The 16,556-nt window shown below is 40.6% G+C and overlaps 1 protein-coding gene across 26 annotated transcripts in view; it reads left to right on the forward strand.

Annotated features, from left to right (window-relative positions):
* Positions 1-16,556, forward strand: part of ST7L (suppression of tumorigenicity 7 like) — a 229,180-nt gene that overhangs the window by 12,766 nt on the left and 199,858 nt on the right. For all 26 annotated transcript variants that reach the window (XR_007923918.2, XR_007923919.2, XM_051857380.2 and 23 more), the window contains 2 exons: positions 8,199-8,253; positions 11,454-11,569. Coding sequence is in view for 24 of the 26 variants with exons in the window: in XM_051857380.2 (XP_051713340.1) it covers positions 8,199-8,253; positions 11,454-11,569 (171 nt within the window). In the remaining 2 variants the exon portion in view is untranslated. The remainder of the gene's footprint in view (positions 1-8,198; positions 8,254-11,453; positions 11,570-16,556) is intronic.

Genomic DNA, 16,556 nt, shown 5'->3' on the forward strand with positions numbered 1-16,556 from the left:
GGCGCCGGCCGGCTCCTGGTTTTGGCCTGACCTTGCCCTGGTTGTTTTGGGTATTTAGGGGAATAAACCAGCAGATGAAAGATCTCTCTCATTCCTTCTCTCTCTCTCTCAAATAAAGTTTAAAAAATAACAGTAATGTGTTTTATGATTCTATTCCTTATTGTAAGACTGAATATACTATTTGTAACAAGAGTGAAGATAACCTTCAGGATATTCTGATTTGGTAGAGGATGTGGATATACAAACTGACAGCAAGAGTGTGGTTAGGAGGTGATATAGATGGTGTGTAAGATGCTATGGAGACAGAACAGAGGGAGTGGTCAGCTGTTCTTTGAAGAAGGACCACAAATTTTTTTACAGAGGAGATGCTTGAATTAGACCTCAAAAGTGAGTCAGAGTCCCTTTTTATTTAACTTTTTCTCCTTGGGTAATTTCATTTTATTTTATAATATCTATAATAGACATACTCATGTATACTTGGAAAACCAATTTTAAATTTCTACTCCCAAACTGTCTTTTAAGTTCTATCTAGACCCACATTTCTAACTTTTGCTAGAAATCTTCATCTTTGATGACCAGGGTGAAACTAATTATCTTCTTTTAATAGTTCTTTTTAGTTAATCCTAAATTTGTTAATGGTATTCACTACCCCTACCAGAAACTTTTGTTACAGTTTCTTTTATTTCCTCTTCCCTTTCCAAACAATTAACCCCTAAATTACATTGGTCCCCACTGAAAAATTATCTTGACTATATCCTTCCTTTTTTTTTTTAATATTCACTGCCTTATATCTAGGCCTTTGACATCTCTATCCAAGGCTATCCTAACTAGTTTCCTTTCCTCTGATACTTGTAGTTCATCTTCTCCCCTTATTATGCAAAAGCAAAAAATTTACATAGATTGCTGACAGTGTCAGAGTGCCTTCGTTTATATGTGGATTATATTCATCAATATTTGTCATAGTAGAAATTAAAGCAGAATTTTAAAAGTATTATTTTAAAAATAGCAGCATACCTGTTATATAACATATTGCTATAGACTTAATTGTTTCCCCCAGAATTTATATGTTGAAAGTTGAAAATTTAACTTCTATTGTTACCAAATTGCAAGTAGAACTTTTTGGAAGTAATTAAGATTAAATGTGATCACAAGGGTGGGGTCATTTGTGGCTGCACTCTCATCAGCTGGTTCACTCTGCAAATCCCAGCAATGGTTGGGACTGGGCCATGCCAAAGCCAGGAGCTAGGAACTCAATCTCTTGAGCCATCACCTGCTGTCTCCCATAATCTGCATCAGCAGGAAGCTAGCAGGGGCTGGGTCTGTGGATCCAACCCACACATACCAATGTGGGACACAGGCATCTAACCTAGCATCTTACCCACTAGGCTAATTATTCACATTGGGTTCTAATATGATAGAAGAGGAAGTGAGAGAGATCGTTTACCTTCTCCACTGTATGAGGACACAGCAAGAAGACTGCTGTCCACAAGACAGAAGAGAATTCTCATCAGAACCCATGCATGCTGTCACCCTGATCTTGGACTTCCAACCTCCAGATTATGAGAAAATAAATTTCTGTTGTTTGGACCACCCAGTGTGTAATGCTTTGTTATGATAGCTTGAGCTGACCAATTTGGTGCATATAAGTGAGGTGCTGTTGTAACAAATACCTATATATGTAGAAATGGCTTTGGAACTGGGTAATGGGTAAATATGGGAAAGACTTTTGAAGTGCATGGTAGAAACAGACATTAAGAGCAATTCTGGTGATTTCATAAATGGAAATGAGGAGTATGTTAACTGAAAGAAATGGGATCTTTATTATAAAGTGGAACAGAACTTAGCTGAACTGTGTTGTAGAATTTTGAGGAAAGTACCACTTGACAGCAATGAAACTGGATATTTAACTGAGGAGATTTCTAAGCAAAAGGTTTCAGGAGCAACTTCCTTCCTACTAACTGTTTACAGTGACATGTACAAGAAGAAAGATGAATTGAAGAAAAAATTATAAAGCAAAATGGAACCAGAACTTGAAGATTTGGAAAATTCTCAGGCTATACATATTGTAAAACATGAGAAAACTTGTTCTTAAAAGAACACAAAGAGGGGTTGGCATTGTGATATAGCAGATAAAGCTGCCGCCTGCGATGCTGGCATCCCATCTTCGCATCATTGGCTGTAGTCTAGGCTGTTCCACTTCCAATCCAGCTCCCTGTTAATATGCCTGGAAAAGCAGCGGAGGATGGCCCAAGTCCCTGGGCCCCTGCATCTACATGGGAGACCTGGAAGAAGCTCCTGGCTCTTGGCTTTACCCTGGCCCAGCCCTGGCCATTGTGGCCATTTGGGGAGTGAGCCAGCAGATGAAAGATCTCTCTTGTTCTCTAATTCTGCCTTTCAAATAAATAAATAAATCTTAGAAAGAGAGAGAACATACAAAGGGCATGACTGAACAGCCATTTGAGATAATGTGTGCAATTCTGGGACTTAATTAGCCATCTCATCAGGAACCAGGGATGGAGATAGGTTTATACCAGCCAAGATACTGCCAGTTAGAATTCAAAAACAGAAAAAATGGGCCAGAGTGAAGAAAGGGTGTTAAACTTCTTAGATGCTACAGGATTGGACAGTTCTATAGATTATTTAGCTGCAAATGTCTACTACCATCACAGGAGACCAAGCAACTGCAGGGGTTGTTTGTTTAAACCACATGGTCAATGGTATTTTGTTGTGGTGGCCTTAACTAATATATATATATATCATGAAAAATAATTATATTTACCAAAACAAAAAAGTCTAGTTAGAAGATTGGCATTATTTTATATTAAAAAAAATCTCTTCAATATCTAGTGTACTGGAAGACGACATATTTTTATACTTTTTTGTCTTGTTGATTAAAGTGTATGAAAAAGTCTGGTCATACACAGATTATGTTGTTGGAAAAGGAGTACTTTAATAGCCTTTTCAAACAAAATATTTTTCAAAATATTTTTGGATATACTTTTATGATACTATACCAATAATATGCTAAGAGAGACTTTTCTGAATGTTTAGTCTCAGTGTAGAGTCCAAACTTGCATACTCTGTTAAAATCCATTGAAACTGCTTGCATTTTGAATATATCTTTTACTTACACATAATTTTATAACATCATACATTGATTATTTGTTCACTGAATTGTTTATTTTAAATTTTGATAAATTTTATTATGTAACACCAAAAAGAAATCATACTAGTAATATCACCATGAAATCTTACAGAAAAATCGATGTGAAATTGCGAGGCTCACAGTGATAGGTACATGTTTTTAAAATTTTTTAAAAATTTTATTTAAGGAATTTAAACATCATATATTTCATATGTACAAATTTAGGAGCATAGTGATTCTTCTCACCCTACCTCCCTTCCACTCATTTTCCCATCCTTCTTCTTCTTTCCTCTCCCATTCCCATTCTTATTTTTTTCAAAGATCTATTTTCAGTTACCTTTTTTTTTTTTTTTTTTTTTTGACAGAGTGGACAGAGAGAGACAGCGAGAAAGGTCTTCCTTTTGCCCTTGGTTCACCCTCCAATGGCCGCCACAGCTGGCGCACCGCGCTGATCCGAAGCCAGGAGCCAGGTGCTTCTCCTGGTCTCCCATGGGGTGCAGGGCCCAACCACTTGGGCCATCCTCCACTGCCTTCCCAGGCCACAGCAGAGAGCTGGCCTGGAAGAGGGGCAACCGGGACAGAATCCGGCGCCCCGACCAGGACTAGAACCCGGTGTGCCAGCGCTGCAAGGTGGAGGATTAGCCTACTGAGCTGCGGCGCCGGCCTCAAATTTTTAATATTTATTTGAAGGCCCAAGATTTTATCATTGGCAGCAAACACTGTTAGTATTTTTTCTTTTTTTTTTTTAATTTATTTTTTACTTATTTTCAAATAAGAGAGAGAGAGAGAGAGAGAGAGATCTTTAATCTGCTGGTTTACTCCCGAAATGGCCACAGTGGCTGGAGCTGTGCCATATGAAAGCCAGGAGCCTCTTTCCAGTCTCCTATGTGGGTGCAAGGGCCCAAGCACTTGGGCCATCTCAGCTGTTTTCCCAGGCATGTTAGCAGGGTGCTGGATCAGAAGTGGAGCAGCCAGTTCTCAAACCGGTGCCCAAATGAGATGCTGTAGCCATATAGGATGTTGGCATTGCAGGCGGAGGCCTAACTCACTATGCAACAGCACTGGCCCCTAGTTTTTTTTTTTTTCTTGAAGTTGATAGACTCTTGTTTTTAAGAAAGTCTTCCAGGTTTCCATCTGAATAATCATAGTTTCTCCATCTGTGGCTTTTTCAGTTTAAAATATTGATATATGACAAAAGTGACCAGTTTAGCTAACAAACGATTACTTTTTCTGTAGATACCCATCATACCTGGTATAAGGTATAAACAAATTTTTCCTTCTGTTTACTTCAAGGATGTGGGAGTAAAAGAATCCAATGAGTCCTAGTAGGATCATTGTCAATGCATCATTTCCTAAAGTACTGGTGGTTTTAACCACAACTGACTTTTTAAAAAAAAAAGATTTATTTTATTTATTTGAAAGATTTAACAGAGAAAGAGGTAGAGACAGAGAGGCCATCCATCTGCTGGTTCACTCTCCAATTGGCTACAACAGCCATAGGTGAGCCAATCTGAAGCCAGAAGCTAAGAGCTTCCTCTGGGTCTCCCACGTGGGTGCAGGGGCCCAAGGACTTGGGCCATCCTCTGCTTCTTTCACAGGTGCATCAGCAGGAGATTGGATTGGAAATGGAGCAGCTGGGTGCCCATAATGGGATTAAAGCCAGGGCTTTAACCCACTGTGCCACAGTGCCAGCCCCAACAACTGACTTTTTACCTTTAGTGCAGCTAGGCTAAGATGAGTGAGGGAACAAAATTTAAGGACATTCTCAGTGTCCTGAAACTGGGTACAAGTCAACACAATTAAAAGGGCAAATAATGCCATAAAATTTATCATGAAAAAAGTTGTTACTTTGCAGTTGCTTGAATCATACTTTGAGAAGTGTTCAGAAGATGTTATTTTTCTGCTTGTATACATTGATGTCTTCTGATTGAACAAGGTAAATATAGAAACTCCTTAATGTCATATAGAAACCCCTGCATTAGCTTCCCCTAGTCCATTTTCTAACCCCATTTATTTTTTTTATCTTTTATTTAATGAATATAAATTTCCAAAGTACGACTCATGTGTTACAATGGCTTCCCCCCCATACCGTCCCTCCCACCCACAACCCTCCCCTTTCCCACTCCCTCTCCCCTTCCATTCACATCAAGATTCATTTTCGATTATCTTAATATACAGAAGATCAGCTTAGTATACCTTAAGTAAGTATTTCAACAGTTTGCTCCCACACAGAAACATAAAGTGAAAAATAATAGATGATTTTTTTTAAATGATGATGAAATCAGATCAGACCTATTGTCATGTTTAATCCCAGTGAGAGTCAAGTTGGGAATTGATAATTTCTTTTTTCTTTTTTTTTTTTTTTACAGAAGATCAGTTTAGTGTACATTAAGTAAAGATTTCAATCGTTTGCACCCCCATAGAAACACAAAGTGAAATATATTGTTTGAGTACTCATTATAGCATTAAGCCTCAGTGTACAGCACGTTAAGGACAGAGATCCTACATGAGGAGTAAGTGCACAGTGACTCCTGTTGTTGACTTTACAAATTGACACTCCTGTTTATGGCATCAGTAATCTCCCTATGCACCAGTCATCAGTTTCCAAGGCTATGGAAGCCCCTTGAGTTCTCCGACTCTTATCTTGTTTAGACACGGTCATAGTCAAAGTGGAGGTTCTCTCCTCCCTTCAGAGAAAGGCACCTCCCTCCTTGAAGACCTGTTCTTTCCACTGGGATCTCACTCACAGAGATCTTTTTGCCAGAGTGTCTTGGCTTTCCATGCCTGAAATACTCTCATGGGCTTTTCAGCCAGATCCGAGTGCCTTTAGGGCTGATTCTGAGGCCAGAGTGCTATTTAGGACATCCGCCATTCTATGAGTCTGCTGAGTATCTCACTTCCCATGTTGGATCACTCTCCCCTTTATTTATTCTATCGGTTGGTGTTAGCAGATACTAGACTTGTTTATGTGCTCCCTTTGACTCTTAGTCCTTTCATTATGATCAATTGTGAACTGAAATTGATCACTTGGGATAGTGAGATGGCATTGGCACATGCCACCTTGATGGGATTGAATTGGAATCCCCTGGTATGTTTCCAACTCTACCAATTGGGGCAAGTCAGCCCGAGCATGCCCCAAATTATACATCTCTTCCCTCTCTTATTCCCACTCTTATGTTTAACAGGGATCACATTTCAGTTAATTTTCAACACTTAAGAATAACTGTGTGATAATTACAGAATTAAACCAGTCATATTAAGTAGAACAGACAAAAAAAAATACTAAGAGGGATAATGTATTAAGTTGTCCATTAGCAGTCAGGGCTATGCTGATCAAGTCACCATTTCTCATAGTGTCCATTTCACTTCAGGAGGTTTCCTTTTTGGTGTTCAGTCAGTTGTCACCGATCAGGGAGAACATATGGTATTTGTCCCTTTGGGACTGGCTTACTTCACTCAGCATGATGTGTTCCAGATTCCTCCATTTTGTTGCAAATGACTGGATTTCGTTGTTTCTTACTGCGGTATAGTACTCTAAAGAATACATATCCCATAATTTCTTTATCCAGTCTACCATTGATGGGCATTTAGGTTGGTTCCAGGTCTTGGCTATTGTGAATTGTGCTGCAATAAACATTAGGGTGCAGACCGCTTTTTTGTTTATCAATTTAAACTCCTTTGGGTAAATTCCAAGGAGTGGGATGGCTGGGTCGAACGGTAGGGTTATATTCAGGTTTCTGAGGAATCTCCAGACTGATTTCCATAGTGGCTTGACCAGTTTGCATTCCCACCAACAGTGGGTTAGTGTCCCTTTTTCCCCACATCCTCGCCAGCATCTGTTGTTGGTAGATTTCTGTATGTGAGCCATTCTAACCGGGGTGAGGTGAAACCTCATTGTGCTTTTGATTTGCATTTCCCTGATTGCTAGTGACGTTGAACATTTTTTCATGTGCCTGTTGGCCATTTGGATTTCCTCTTTTGAAAAATGTCTATTGAAGTCCTTGGCCCATCTCTGAAGTGGGTTGTTGGTTTTGTTTTTGTGGAGTTTCTTGATCTCTTTGTAGATTCTGGTTATTAACCCTTTATCTGTTGCATAGTTTGCAAATATTTTTTCCCATTCTGTCGGTCTAACCCCATTTACATCTCTCCCTCCTACCCCCTACACTATGCTCTAGCCTAGTGTATTGTGGACTTTTTTTTTTTTTTTAAACAGGCAGAGTTAGACAGTGAGAGAGAGAGAGAGAGAAAGAGAGAAAGGTCTTCCTTCCGTTGTTTCACCCCTCAAATGGCTGCCATGGCCAATGTACTGCGCTGATCCGAAGCCAGGAGCCAGGTGATTCCTCCTGGTCTCCTGTGTGGGTGCAGGGCCCAAGCACCTGAGCCATCCTCCACTGCACTCCCGGGCCACAGCAGAGAGCTGGACTGGAAGAGGGGCAACCAGGACAGAATCCGGTGCCCCAGCCGGGACTAGAACCCGGGGTGCCGGCAACGATGCCGGCCACGCTGTGTGGTTTTGATGCTACCTTTGCTTGGAATGTTCTTCAACTGGCAACCTTCTGCTCATCTTTTACAGTGATTCAATGTCAGTTCAAATGTCATCTCTTTTCTAAAGCCTCCCCTGATTTCCCCACAGTCAAATTTATCACTCATTTTCTCTTGGAACAAAACATGCTTCTACTATAGCACTTATTGCACAGTTGAGTCTATTGTTTACATGACTAATTCTCATGCTGTATTTAATTCAGTTAAGCAAGTCAGTTCCAGATGCTATGGTAGGCTCCAGGAACATAAAAACGAACTAAGTTTTAAGAGGTCATATTTTAGAGAGGAAATTGAAAGCTAAATAATCACATTTTGCAAGTGCTATAATTGAATTCTAAAGTAAATGCTAAGAAGACAGAATTAATTCAATGCTTCTTGCAAGCAGAGGCAATCTATGCTTTATCCATTGTTAGTTAGCACTCTGGTATATAGAAGATAGACAATAAATGTTGGTTACATGAAGATTTAACTGCTTTTAATTAAGCTGTCTCATTTCCCCTTTGTTTTTCAGAATGCAAGGTATGGAGAAACCCTCTAAACCTTTTCAGAGGAGCAGAATATAGGAGGTATTGTATTTTGCTTTCAGTATAAATGTGGCATTGATCTTAGAGTAAAAGTATTATGGGGGAGCATTTGGTGCAGTGCTTGAGATGATTTTTGGTGCAGCAGGTTAGGCCACCACCTGTAATGCTGGCATTACATATGAATACCGGTGTTCTACTTTCAGTCCAGCTCCCTGCTAATGTGCTTGTGAAAGCAGCAGAATATGGCCCAAGTACTTAGGCTCCTGCTATCCATGTGGATAGCACTCCATCTGGACAGAGTTCTGGACTCTTAAATTTGGCCTGGTCTAACCCTAACCATTGCTGGGAGTGAACCAGAAAATGGAAGATCGCTCTCTCTCTCTTTTTCTGTAACTCTCTGTCTTTCAAATAAATAAATCTCTAAAGAAAAAAGATGCTACTTCGTATATATTCATCCCATATTGTAATGCCTGAGTTCAAGTCTTGGCTCTACTTTGATTCTGACTTCCTACTAATACACACCCTAGGAGGCAGAAAGCAATGGCTCAAGTAGCTATGTCCTCACCACCATGTAGAAGACCTGGATTGAGTTCCAGGCTCCTGGCTTCTGGCTGGCCCATCTGAGGCTATTTTGAGCATTTAAGCCAGCACTGTGGCATAGCCAGTAGAGCCACTGTCTGCTGTGCCAGCATCCCATGTAGGTGCTGTATCGGGTCCCAGCTGCTTTGCCTCTGATCCAACTCTCTGCTATGGTCTGGGAAAGCAGGCCTCTGCCTCTCTGTAACTCTATCTTTCAAGTGAATGAATAAATCTTAAAAAAAAAAAAAAGGCAGTAAACCAGTGGTGGAAGATCTCTCCATCTTTGTATGGCTATATCTCTTTCTGCTTCTCTGCCTTCCAAGTTAAAAAAAAAAAGTACATAAGGTAGACTATCAGCAACATGAAGGATAGAATGCTTGGGGCTGCCGCAAGTTTTAGGAAAAAGGTGCTATAGAAAGATTCGTTTTCATAAATATATCACAGCCCTTCTTGTTAGAGATTCTGACATACAATAAGGTAAACTAATTAGCTCAGAGTTTAATTGGTGCATTTTGACTTTGTTTACTTTCATAATCATGAAAAACGTCTCAAATCATGGTTTGTAATACCTAATAAGTATTTATTAGGTCCCTGGTTCATGGGAAAAAAAACCTTTTTCTTCTGTGAGATTGAGAAGAAAATTACAGGTATCAGCATATTCGTTTGCATGTTACATTCAATTTCAGAATATATTTGAGAATTCAGTAGAAAATAACAATGGGAATGGGAATGTGGATTTCTTTTCTGCAACAGTACAGAGTACTGTTTTTAACTGATTTTATATTGCAGTTTTGTATCTGTACTGCTGTGCCCATTTCTCTTCCAGTTTTTATGCTAAATTAAAAAACATCTTTTGAACCTTACAACTAAAGATACTTCACTTTTATTTTGAGGAGGAGGATGTTTTACCTGCTGGTAGACTGGGCATGTTATTTAATTCATTGAACAAGTAGTGTGTGTCTGTTGTGTGTGAGTATGGGTGCTGTGTAAAGTGTGGAATTACCGAAGTGATGCAGCAACAACTCCTGTGCCTAAGGACTTGAAAGTGTAAGGTAGTGGTACCCTGAGTAGAAAAATCAGGCTTTTGTGAGAGATACTATTAGCCTATATTAAGGGATTCTGTAAGAAACAGGTCCTTACATATTACTTTATGAAGATCTTAAAGAGGAATTTCTCAGTATCAGGAGTATTTAAGGTTACTTTTGAATAATTAGTTGTCTTAATGTGAAAGTCTAAATTGTATTAATAACTGGTGGTGTTTGAGAGCTTGAAGCTCAAGGCCAGTGTTGTGACATGGGGTGAGGGTTAAGCTGCCACTTGAGAAGTCAGTATTCCATATTAGAGTGCCAGTTCAAGTCCTGCCTACAGCACTAGCATCCCATATGGCTGCTGGTTCATGTCCCAGCTGCTCCTCTTCCAATCCAGCTTCCTGCTAATATGCCTGGGAAGGCAGTGGAGGATGAACCAAGGGCATGGGCCCCTGCTAACCATTTGGGATGCCTGGATGGAATGGCTGATTCCTGGCTTCTGCCTGGCCCAGCCCCAGCTATTGTAGTTATTTGGGGAGTAAACCAGTGGATGGAAGATATGTCTTGTCTTCCCTCCCACCCTGCTCTGTCTCTTCTTCTGTCTCTGTCATTCTGCCTTATAAATAAATAAATAATGTTTTTATTTTTATTTTTTAAAGAAAGCTTAAAATTTTACTATAGCCAACCCTTAGCAAGTGTATAGAATTATTTGGTATACAGTTGTTTCTTTTTTTTAAGATTTATTTATTTATTTGAGAGACAGAGAGAGGGAGAGACAGAGATAAAGGTCTTCCATCTGTTTGTTCACTTCCTAAATGGCCACAAGGGCTGGAGCTAGGCCAATCTGAAGCCAGGAGCCAGGAGCTTCTTCCAGATCTCCCATGTGAGTATAAGAACCCAAGCACTTGGGTCATCTTCCACTGCCTTCCCAGGCCATTAGCAGAGAGCTGGATAAGAAGAGGAGCAGCCAGGACTAGAACTGGTTTTCTTATGGGAGCAGCCAGGACACGAACCAGTCCTCATATGGCATGCTGTTGCTGCAGGTAGAAGTTAATCTCCTATACCATGTGCTAACCCTATCTTTGGTATATATTTCATATGTTAGCTTCATTCCAGACTTTATTTTGTTTCCCAATCCTTGTTTTTCCTTTACTGAGTTTTTATTTACTTCTAGTTTAGGTTATGGATACCATACTTTATATTTTTAATGGATTTTTATGATTTGAGAAATATGGATTGTTGCTTTTTTATTTATGGACTGCACAGCAAACTTTGATAAGGGAATAAGGATTTGCCTGTTTTTTTCATAATTTCTTCTTCTTCTTCTTTTTTTTTTTTTTTTAAAGATTTTATTTATTTATTTGAGAAGCAAAGTTAGAGAGAGGGAGAAACACAGAGTTATCCCAAACTCACACTCTGGTATGCGATGTCCACATTACACAGAGGTGGCTTAACCCACTGTACCACAGTGTTGGCCTCTAGGTTATTTCTTTTGTTTTACTGTCTATAATAAACTTTAAAAAATCCCAAAGTAGAATTTTTAGCCTTGTATTTTGGGAACTTAAATAGTGTCTTTTGCAGCAGACAGATGCTCTCCATATCCAATTTAAATTTTTTTTGTGTGTTCTGGTAAAGATACACATGGGTGACCGGTAAAGAGCCGCTTACATACTATGACATGAACTTGTCGGCTCAGGACCATCAGACCCTTTTCACCTGTGACACAGACATCCTACGTCCTTCAGACACAGGTACGTGTCATATCTGTTCATGGAGTTAAAAGTAATCATGAAATTTATTTTAAAAGTTCTTTAGAATTATTTACAGTTATTTGGCTTAGGATTATTTAAATTATTGATGAGAAACTCAGGTTAAAGTAAAATGTTTATCATTGTAAACTAGGTTTATATACTGTCTCACTATTTTTCCTTTTAAAAACTTAAAATATTTGTGCTTTTTTTATTAGTTAGAAACCTTCCAGATAAAATACAGCAGCTGCTTATACAATAAATAGTTTTCCCTGTTTTGGATTGGGAAATGAGTACCTGCAATTACACATAAAGGAAAGAAGCAGGACAATGCAGATAGAAAAAATAGGATGTATTTTGTACCAGTTGTAAATTAGAGATGCATATAAAATGGTAGGTCATAGAAATATCTTTGTTTTGTTTTTCTCTATAGAGAGAGAATATTGAGACCCTTAAGTGTATTTCTTAGAAAGAATTTTTTTTTTTATTAAGGTTTATTTATTTGACAGCTAGAGTTGAGAGAGAGAGAGATATCGATCTTCCATCTGCTGGTTTATTCCCCAGTCAGCTGCAATGGCAGGGGCAGGCCCAGGCCAAAGCTAGGAGCCAGGAGCTTCTTCCAGGTCTCTCATGTGGGTGCAGGGGCCCAATTACTTGGACTATCTTCTGCTGCTTTCCCATGTACATTAACAAGGAGCTGGATCAGAAGTGGAACAGCCGGGACTCAAACTGGTGTTCTTAATGGGTTGCTGGTGCTGCAGGCCATTACTTTTTTTTTTTTTTTTTAAAGATTTATTTATTTGAAAGAGTTACACAGAAAGAGGAGAGGCAGAGTGGGGGGGGGGGGGCTTCCATCCACTGGTTCACTCCCCAATTGGCTGCAATGGCCTGAGCTGTGCTGATGCAAAGCCAGGAGCCAGGAGCTTCTTCCAGGTCTCCCACATGGGTGCAGGGGCCCAAGGACTTAGGCCATCTTCTACTGCTTTTCCAGACCATAGCAGAGAGCTGGATGGGAAGTGGAGCAGCTGGGTCTTGAACCGGTACCCACATGGGGTGCCAGTGCTTCAGGCCAGGGCGTTAACCCGCTGCGCCACAGCGCCAGCCCCCCATATGTTAACTTTTAAAGATAATTTACCAAAGTTTGCAGCTTGTACCTCAATAGAGCAAGGATATCTTAAATCATAGAACTGCAGACAAACTGGAACAATACTATTTTTAAAGTTTTTTTATTATTGTTGTTGTTGCCTTATTATTAGATTGTTAATGTAGTAATGAAGAAACAGCAAACTTCTGTGTGGGCTTTTTCTAGAGTTCAGTTTTCCTTGTCCTTTTTCCTCCCTCCCTCCCTCTCTCCCTTCCTTCCCTCTCTCCCTCCCCCCTCTTTCTTTCTTTCTCTCTTTCTTTCTCTCTCTTTTTCTCTTTCTCTTTCTTTCTCTTTCTCTTTTTCTTTCTCTCTCTTTCTCTCTTCTCTCTTCTCTCTTCTCTCTTCTCTCTTCTCTCCCTTCTCTTCTCTTCTCTTCTCTTCTCTTCTCTTCTCTTCTCTTCTCTTCTCTTCTCTTCTCTTCTCTTCTCTTCTCTTCTCTTCTCTTCTCTTCTCTCTTTTTGACACATAGAGTTACACAGTGAGAGAGACAGAGAGAAAGGTCTTCCTCCCGTTGGTTCACTCCCCAGATGGCCGCTACGGCCAGAGCTCTGCCGATCCGGAGCCAGGAGCCAGATGCTTCTTCCTGGTCTCCCATGTGGGTGCAGGCACCCAAGTACTTGGGCCATCCTCCACTGCCTTCCCGGGCCACAGCAGAGAGCTGGACTGGAAGAGGAGCAGCCAGGACTAGAACCCAGCGCCCATATGGGATGCCGGCACCACAGGCGGAGGATTAACCTAGTGAACCATGACGCTGGCCCCCCAGCTTTTCAAATAGCCACCATGGCTATGTACGTGGTCTTTAAAACATTTCTCTTCAAGCTTCTCCTAAAAGAATTTTGAAAAAAAATACGTGTCCTCTTATGACGTTAAATTGACCTAAGCTTAAATTGACGTAAGCTTAAATAGCCACAAGGATATGACTTTGTAATAAATGTAGATATTTAAAAATAAAACGGGCCAGCATTGTGGTACAGAGGGTTATTGCCCTGGCCTGAAGCGCTGGTATCCCATATGGGCGCCGGTTCTAGTCCTGGCTGCTCCTCTTTCAATCCAGCTCTCTGCTATGGCCTGGGAAAATAGCAGAAGATGGCCCAAGTCCTTTGGCCCCTGCACCTGCGTGGGAGACTCGGAAGAAGCTTCTGGCTCCTGACTTCAGATCAGTACAGATCCGGCCGTTGTGGCCAAATGGGGAGTGAACCAGCAGATGCAAGACCTCTCTCTCTCTCTCTCTCTCTCTCTCTGCGCCTTTCCTCTCTCTGTGTAACTCTGACTTTCAAATAAATAAATAAATCTTTAAAATAAAAATAAAACTGCTATATCATATCTAAACATATGTTTTGGAATCAAATCATTTGATTTCCACCATTATTTATTGAAAAATACATGAACTAATGCTCTTTATCAATAGTAAATTATTTATATTTTTTCTTCTATTTTTTGAAAGATTAATTAATGTATCTATTTAAAAGAGTTACAGAGAGAAAAGGAGAGATTGAGAGATCTTCCATCTGCTTGTTCATTCTCTAGATGGCCACAAAGGCCAGTGCTGGGCTAGTCTGAAGCCAGGAGCCTAGAACTCCATCCAGGTGCACATGGGTGGCAGGGGCCTAAGCACTTCGACCATCTTCTGCTTTCCCAGGCGCGTTAGCAGGTAGTTGAATAGAAGTGGAGCAGCCAGGACTAGAATGGCACTCATAAGGAATGCCAGCAGTGCGAGTGTCAACTTGCCAGCCCTAAGAATTATTTTCTAACAGAGAAGTCTGACTTCATTTTTCAATTCAATAAACATGTTAACATGCAGCCTTATGACAACCATCTGTCTTCGGAATTCAGATTCTAAGATTGAAAGATAGACAGATCTTGGCGCTTTGCCTGGAGCTAATCATTTGACCAAAATAAGGCTCCACTACTTTCCCAATTTTTAGTCTTTACTAATGTCCCCATTTCCTTGCAAAGCATTCTTTGATAGTAATTGGGAAGGGGTGCTAATAGAACTGATAAAAATTATCACCCCCTTCCCACCTTACAACATACTTGAATTCAGAGCATTCTGGGTCCGGAATACTCTTTTCTAGTACCAAGCTCCACAGTTTTTTGTTTTTTAAAGTAGGGCTTGGGTCTTTGGTGTAGTGGTTAAGATGCTGGTATAGTGCCTGGATTCTACACCTGGCTACTCTCCTGACAGGAGCCTCTGCTAATGTGGATCCTCGTAGGCAGCAGTGGTGCTCAGATGATTGGATTTCTGCTACCCACATGGGAGACCTGGATTGAGTTCCAGACTCTAGAGTATTGGCATTTGGGGAGTGAATCAGCAGATGTGAGTTAGTTTCTTTTTCTTTTTTCTCTTCTCTTCTCTTCTCTTCTCTTCTCTTCTCTTCTCTTCTCTTCTCTTCTCTTCTCTTCTCTTCTCTTCTCTTCTCTTCTCTCTTTTTCTCTCTCTCTTTCTTTCTATTTGCCTCTCAAATAAATTTACAGAGAGAGAAAGAGAGTAAATAAAAAGCAGGAATCTATATTATATGTGCCTTGATTGAAAATGGCTGTCCTTAAATGCAAGCTGAATTGTCCCCTTGGCACCTGGAGATTTTTACACTCGGAAATATGTCTTTGTTTAGCAAAATAGGAGAAGGGAGCTTATCTTTTGAGGGTGGAGAAAGAGGTATGGGAATTATGGTTAGGTAGGAAGGGAAAAGTAGTATGATAAATAAACTAATCAGAGGAATATTTGTCAGGTAGATCAGTTGTAGGATTGAGAGATAAAAGTTGAAGCTTTAAAAATTGATTTTTTTAGAACCATGCATCGGGCCGGCGCCGCGGCTCACTAGGCTAATCCTCCGCCTAGCGGCGCCGGCACACCGGGTTCTAGTCCCGGTCGGGGCGCCGGATTCTGTCCCGGTTGCTCCTCTTCCAGGCCAGCTCTCTGCTGTGGCCAGGGAGTGCAGTGGAGGATGGCCCAAGTGCTTGGGCCCTGCACCCCATGGGAGACCAGGAAAAGCACCTGGCTCCTGGCTCCTGCCTCCTGCTATCGGATCAGCGCGGTGCGCCGGCCGCAGCGCGCCGGCCGCGGCGGCCATTGGAGGGTGAACCAACGGCAAAGGAAGACCTTTCTCTCTGTCTCTCTCTCTCTCACTGTCCACTCTGCCTGTCAAAAAACAAAACAAAACAAAAAGAACTATGCATCCCATTTTAGTCCTTGTAAAATTCCATGTACATCTAGAGGTTTGCATAATCCCTGCTAAAGCTTATACTGAAGGACAGACTTTATTTGTAAATAATAATTCAGAAAGGGACTGTTGGTTCCATATTAGTCTTTTCAGTCACTCACAAAAGAGTAATGATTTATATCAATAATTTTACATTCCAAAAAAGACAAATGGGGGCAGGTATTTAGCCTAGCAATTAAGACACTGGTTAAAATACCCAAGTCCCACACCGGAGCGCCTGCATTCAATACCTGGCTTTGGCTCTGGACTCCAGCTTCCTGTTAATGCAGACCTAGGAGACAGAAGTGATGGCTCAAGAAATAGGGTCCTAGCACTTGTGTGGGAGACCTGGATTGAGTTCCTGGCTCCTGGCTTTATCTGTAGCCCAGCTCTACTTGTTGTTTGCATTTGGGAAATGAACCAGCAAATGGAGCTTGCCTTTTCTCTGCCTCTTAAATAAATAATTTTTTAAAAAAACAAATGTGTATATATGTGTGATACAACAAATTCCTCTTAGTTTATTTGTCATCAATAATGACTGAATTAGTTGATTTTGTTCTGATCTTACTGATTGGTTATCCTGGGCGGAGAGCAAATCTACCCTTAAGGACAAAACAGCAGTGTTTTTGGATTATTTGTTTCATTT

The sequence above is a fragment of the Oryctolagus cuniculus genome, chromosome 7 (genome assembly GCF_964237555.1).
Source record: "Oryctolagus cuniculus chromosome 7, mOryCun1.1, whole genome shotgun sequence".
Taxonomy (NCBI): Eukaryota; Metazoa; Chordata; class Mammalia; order Lagomorpha; family Leporidae; genus Oryctolagus; species Oryctolagus cuniculus.